This window comes from Nannospalax galili, unplaced genomic scaffold (genome assembly GCF_000622305.1).
Source record: "Nannospalax galili isolate Female #2095 unplaced genomic scaffold, S.galili_v1.0 scaffold530, whole genome shotgun sequence".
NCBI classification, from domain to species: domain Eukaryota; kingdom Metazoa; phylum Chordata; class Mammalia; order Rodentia; family Spalacidae; genus Nannospalax; species Nannospalax galili.
The window spans coordinates 352,119-358,264 of record NW_008328331.1 but is presented as its reverse complement, the minus strand read 5'-3'; the positions used below and the strand labels follow the sequence as shown (position 1 = coordinate 358,264).

General features: G+C 41.1%; 1 protein-coding gene across 1 annotated transcript in view; it reads right to left on the bottom strand.

Moving 5' to 3' along the window:
- Nucleotides 1-777: 777 nt before the first annotated feature.
- Nucleotides 778-6,146, bottom strand: part of Zswim7 (zinc finger SWIM-type containing 7) — a 12,993-nt gene continuing 7,624 nt past the window's right edge. Inside the window, exons 4-5 of the mRNA XM_008825124.3 lie at nucleotides 2,390-2,494; nucleotides 778-1,171 (exon numbers count right to left, since the gene is read on the bottom strand). Coding sequence (XP_008823346.1) covers nucleotides 1,055-1,171; nucleotides 2,390-2,494 — 222 coding nt within the window. The 3' untranslated portion in view covers nucleotides 778-1,054. The remainder of the gene's footprint in view (nucleotides 1,172-2,389; nucleotides 2,495-6,146) is intronic.

Genomic DNA, 6,146 nt, shown 5'->3' with positions numbered 1-6,146 from the left:
AAAAAAAAAAAAAAAAAATAACAATACAAAAGTTCATACAAAGTCCAGGTTCTCAAGTAGCAGAGAAATCTTTATAGATTATCTTTGCTATACCTCAACCAACAAGGCTCAGCTAACCACAGAGCACTGTAACATGTGGGCTTTAGCTTTTTACCTGGCATCCCTTTACCTTGTTTTGGGTTACATTACAACAATGGGCGTTTCGTGGGCTGTGAAGCCACCTGTTTCATCCATTTGTTTCACTTCTTCAGCTTAGACTGCAGGTTCAGGAGCTCCTACCAAGGCCAAGAATTCCTGAAAATTCCTCCAGGAATTTTTGGCTGTGGATGGCTTTACTTACCAAGTTTCCTTTCTTTTTCATCCTTATCTCATTCCTTCGTTCTCTTGGGGACATGAGTCTCTTGTCCTTCTAGCACTATTCCTGGTATTTACTTTCTTTTCTTTTTCAGATGGAAATTCCTAGTAGGATCTAGCTTCCTAGGGCTTTGGTCTGTTCCTTTATCCTGTTAAAAAGCCTAGATATGCCCACGGAGTACACCCATCTCTACCGATAAAGCTGTCTCAACACCAGTACCACAGGTAAGAGCTTAACAAAAACCAGAACCCCTAAGCCTTTTCAAACTTGTTGCTTCTTAGCTACATGTCTGCTCTAGTCTTTTATTGCTGAGTAATTTTCTGGACTCAGTGAAAATGAACCAACATTCATTTAAACTTGTGCTTATTTAGTTTGGTCTACCTTCCCCATCTTTAAAAAAAATCACTAGTACTTTAGTTGGAGACACAGCATGGTATCAGCCTTTATTAGTCTATAATCCAGGTACATTTTTACCCAGGGGGCTCAGAGGCTGGTTCAGGTTTTTCATGTTAAGACCATACAGGGCTCCTAACCCATACACATAACTTCTGTAGCCTACAGCTCCAATCCAAAGCCCATCCTTTAGCTTAGGAGGTCAAAGTGACAGTATCAACAAGTTTCCTTGTGAACCATGAAATGCTAAATGCATTTCCTGATGGGCTTCTATGTTGAAAGACAATGAAGTTCCATTTGCACCTTTTATGCTTCTAGTTTCTTCTTCATCAATAATATGTCAGTCAGTTGCTTGTCAGAGACACTGAGCTGCTGACAGTTCCTCATAACTTGACTAATATAAATTGCCAGGAGATGTTTACACTGAAATACAAAATACAAACCTGTTAGGAACAGGTGGGATCATGGTTGGCCAGTCTTGAGACCCCTTACTATTACATGAAAGGAGGCGGAACGTTGCTATGGTTTCAGTTAGGCTCTTCCTTGCCTTCAGAGTATGGTCATGACTGCTCATGATCTCATGTAAACCTGACACCTACCTCATGAGGACAGGTTCAAACTTCATTTCCAGTGACATGTGCAGAGTTATTGTCTAACCATTGTTATTCTTCTAGCGTGGGGGTAGAGCATAGGGAAAACTCTCATATACACAGATCTGGGGAGATGACTGGTTGGACTTATATCACAGAACACAGCTTTAGATCCTAAGGGGGCCTGGGTTCAATTCTATTGTTTCCCAGGTGAAATATGAATGTAGGCTAGGAATAGATACCTAACCTAGTTCCCAAGATGTTTAAGACACTAACAGTATAAAAGAGGGGGAAGAATGGGATTAAGTCTTTGGAAAGACTTAATCTGCCTTTAGGAGGTTAGTGCCTTTTTTCCCTTTAGAATAAGGAGTGTGTGACTATGTATGTTCTTGCTTGATGCTCTGGACTCTGATGAAATCAGAGAAGTAGAGGTAAAGGCTTTCCCGCCCCATATGAAGGTTGATTATGATGCCAGGCTATCTTATGAGTAATGGGAGGATACATGGTATGGCTGAAGTCGGGGATACATAAGTTGCCAACATCTTTTATTTAGTTCTGTTTTTACTGGGATATCTAATTTTCCAGTTTTTTTTTTTTTTTTTTGGTCTTTTTGAGACAGGGTCTCCACATAGCCCCAGATGACCTGGAACTCACTATGTAGAGCAGGCTGGCCTTGAACTCACAGAGATATGCCTGCCTCTGCCTCCCCAGTGCTGGGACTAAAGGCATGCGCCACCATGCCCTGCCCCAGTACTCATTTTCAACATTACCTTACTGATTGACAAAGCTTCATTTATGACCTTTTAAATTAAAAAAAGTAGGAAACTGATGTAATTTTAGAAATGACATTGCATTTTGGGAGGCTATACCCAAGAGGTGACTAAAGTCAGGACAATAAACCACAATTTCAACATGGAGGAAAATTCCCATTTTGTGTAACTCCCCAACCCTGAACCCCCCCTCAAATTTGTGCAACTCTTGAAGTATGAAACAAGGCTAAGTATTTCATTCCTAATTTGCCTACAGTGGCAAGAGCCTTCCCCATCCTTACCAGTAGGCTGTCATTCTTTCGTAACACGGAGAAGGCAAATGCTGGACATGAACAGTAATGACAAGAAGCCAAACATGTGTATGTTTTACCAGAGCTTCCAAGTACCTAGGAAGGAAAGGACAGATGGCACTAGGCTTCAGAAGATTTGCCCCCGGGTACAACTTTTTCCCAATGATTTTAATGAGAGTTGCTTGTAGATATCACTGAGAAGACTGCAGTAATATTTTACACAAAATGGGAAACTCAAGTTCTCTCCAGTGTGCAAAACTCTTATCTCTTTAGTGCTCTGCTCTATAGGACTTTAGACAGTCCAAGAGTTTCTGATTAGTTCAAGCTTCCACACAAGCTATTTTGTTCCTATGTGATTCACAGGGCTCATTCTACAGGCTGTCAAAAGAAGTGAAGAGAAAAGCTTCTGGTATGCATGTTATTTCAGGGCATCTTAACTTTTGATATTTCAGAGCACATATGTACATTCCTAAGGTTTCCACTACATTTCTAGAGAATACGAAAATGGGTAAAGAGTGAGTGGCGGGGTAAGAGTAAGGCAGATCTCAGATGAAGAAAGTAGAAACAGACTTGAGAAGCCCTTCAGAGTGTGGAGAAAAAGCAGAGTCTTATGAAAGGGATGACTCAGCTGCTCAGGATGGAGGTCTCAGGAAAGAAGGCAAGTTCAGATCTGCCTATTCATCTAGCAGGATGGAAGGAGGACAGAGATATGTGGGGGTGAAATGCCCAGTACAACAAACAGCCTTGGTGACAGTCAAAAGAAACACAAAGGAGGTAAGGGGAAAGTAAGATTTGTCTGTGGTATGATCAGACAAATTTCTCAGAGAAGCCTCTCTCTACCACTAAGTAGTCAAAACCTTTTTCGTTATTTTGTTTTTTTCAGACAGGGTCTCACTATGTAGAAGCAGGCCTTGAACTCGTATAGATCCACCTACCTTTCTGCCTTCTGAGTCCAGGATTATAAGTGTGCACTACCATGTCTGGCAAAAACTTTTTTGTTGGGAGCTTGCTATCGCTTGGTTTTTTAATGTCCCCCAAAGGTCCAGGTGTTAAAAGCTTGGTTGCTGTCCTGTGGCACATTTGGGAAGTGGCAGACCTTCAGCTGGAGGAAATTAGGTCACCAGGGAGCATGGCTTTGAAGATGACACTGGCTCCTAACTCCTCCTCCTCTTTGCTTCCTGGCTGCTGAGGTGAAGAGGCCCTCTCAGCCACCTGCTTCTGCCATGACAGACTGTGCTGCCACAGGCCCTGAACAACAGGGCCAAGTGACCATGGGCTAAAACCACTGAAACTGTGAGCCAACATAAACCTTTTCTCTTTTGAGCTGACTTAATGTCAGGTATTCCTTACAGTGATGGCAAACTGCCTAAATGCAGGGTTGCATTCCTAGAGTTAATTTCCAACAAAGTAGAAGAGTATTAGTGTCATAAGAAAAAAAGCACAAACACCTCAAGTGGTATTTACAATGGACTGTCACTTATGAATTTGCTAGAAAGCCTTCAAATTAGATTTAGGTTCTAATCTAAATGGCAATCTAAATGAAAAGATCAGAATTTGTTAAAATTATAATGTCAGCACTCTCAGGATCTCCCCGCCACCCCGACCAAATAACAGGTAAGGCTTTAAGTAGAAGAAATAGGTAGGTTCAAGTGTTGTGCTTCTGTTTCGTGCTTCATATGATACAGTGATTTTGGTAGTTTGTTGATTAAGTCAGCAAACTCCTTGGGGGGTAATGCAAGGTTACTAGGAATGTCCATCCATCTACCGTACCCATTAAAGACTAGACCTAGTATAAATTAGGCATTGAAGAGCCACATCTTATTTATTTCCTATCACAAGGCCCCATTGTGTTATGAACATATATGACTGAGTATAGTACAGAAATTTCCCTAGTGTGTCTGGAAAGGAGACTTAAACTGAATGGACAATATTAAATCAGACTGTTTCCCACTTAGTCCTAAAGGAAACTCACCAACATCAAGAGTGACATGAATAATCCTTGACTCCAAACTATCAATGCATAACTTTAGAGCTCTCTCTTTACTTAGCTCTGCTTTTCTCTCTAGATTTAAACTTAAGCAGGTATAAGCCTTCAGGATTCTTCAGGTCCTTGATCCATCACAATGCTCCCTGGACTATGTGGAATAAAGAGCCTGGTGACTTAGGGACAGGGATAAATTCTAGAGGTTTTCTTGCCTTATCCTTTCAAAGGCTATCTGAGACCTAAAGTCAACTAGTCAAATACCTGAGGCAGAAAATACTCTGGAGAGTAAATTCTTTAATTTGCCTCTTCCTTATCTAGCAATCAACAACTAATGAACCCAATAATCAGGCAAAAATATAACTTAGAAATGCTTAGAACTGGAAATTGACCTGAGGGGTACTTTGATTCAGTGCCTTTACTCTTCAGTGGAAAAATCACCCGTTCTTACAGGAATTGCTCCTAGTTCTTCCACTCAGTCTGGAATGTTTTTTTTCCCAGAACTGAGATTTTAAAAAAGAAGCAAGGAAGAACAAACTCAAGATTAGGACTGGACTCACCGAACCTCACTTGGAAGAAGTCTGTTCTAAATTCAGTTAGGTTGTAGGATGGGGATCCACCTAGATATTCATTCATTCGAAGATACAACCTTATAACCATGGCAGCCAAGCCTCTTAGGAGTCTTCATGTTGGTAAGCTGTATATTTAATGTTTCCTGTGTTCACTATCTGTCTCTGAAAAAAAGGATTATATGTCCCCGTTCCTAATACAGACTAGCTATGTGACCTGCGTTAGCGCACAGAATGTAAGTAGCCAAGGAGAAATGTTAAAAGGTTTTGGAACAGAGCTGTACTGGACTCCTTATGAATATATGGCATGAGTAAGATACAAAACTCTGTTTTGTAAGCCTCAGAGCTGCAGTCATTGTTTGTATACATTACTTAGTCTCTCCTCACTGAAGCTTCCCCCTTCCTACCTGAGCTTCAAGCAGCTCACGTGAGAGGAACAAAATGACTTTAAAATAATTACACATTACCCCTGGAGGACAGTAAAAATATTTAGAGTGACCTATGGAATAAAGGTTGATGTATGAAGACCAAGGCAGTGTCTGATTCAACTTTTATCATCTTATACAACCCTAGAATTAAGCCAGATTCTGACTATATTACTATACAATGCAACCATTAAGATATATGTGAGGATGTATGAAATTTCTTCAGTCTCATTTAATTCAAGTCAAAGTCCAAGCTGATGGCTACAATTCTAAGTAGTATTTTTTTTTAAATTTTTATTTTATGTATATGCATGTGTGCATTGCCTGCACGTAGGTTAAGTGCACCCGTGTTGTGGAATGCCTGCGGAGGTCATAAGAGGCTGTCGGATCCCCAGGAACTGGAGTTACGGACAGTTATTAGTTGCCACGTGAGTGCCGGGATTTGAACCCCGGTCTTCTGCAAGAACCACCAGTGTTCTTAACCACTGAGCCATCTCTCCAGCCCCTGAGCTCAAATGCTCTTAACTGCTGAGCCATCTCTCCAGCCCCAAGACCAAAATTCTAAAACTAAAAAACATGGGAAAGACTTAAAGGTCTTCTAGTTTTGGATATTTTAAATATATACAATATCGAGCTGGGCATGGTGGTGCACGCCTTTAATCCCAGCACTTGGGAGGCAGAGGCAGATGGATCTTTGTGAGTTCGAGGCCAGTGTGGTCTACATAGTGAGTTCCAGGACAGCTGGGGCTACAAGGAGACCCTGTCTCAAAAAG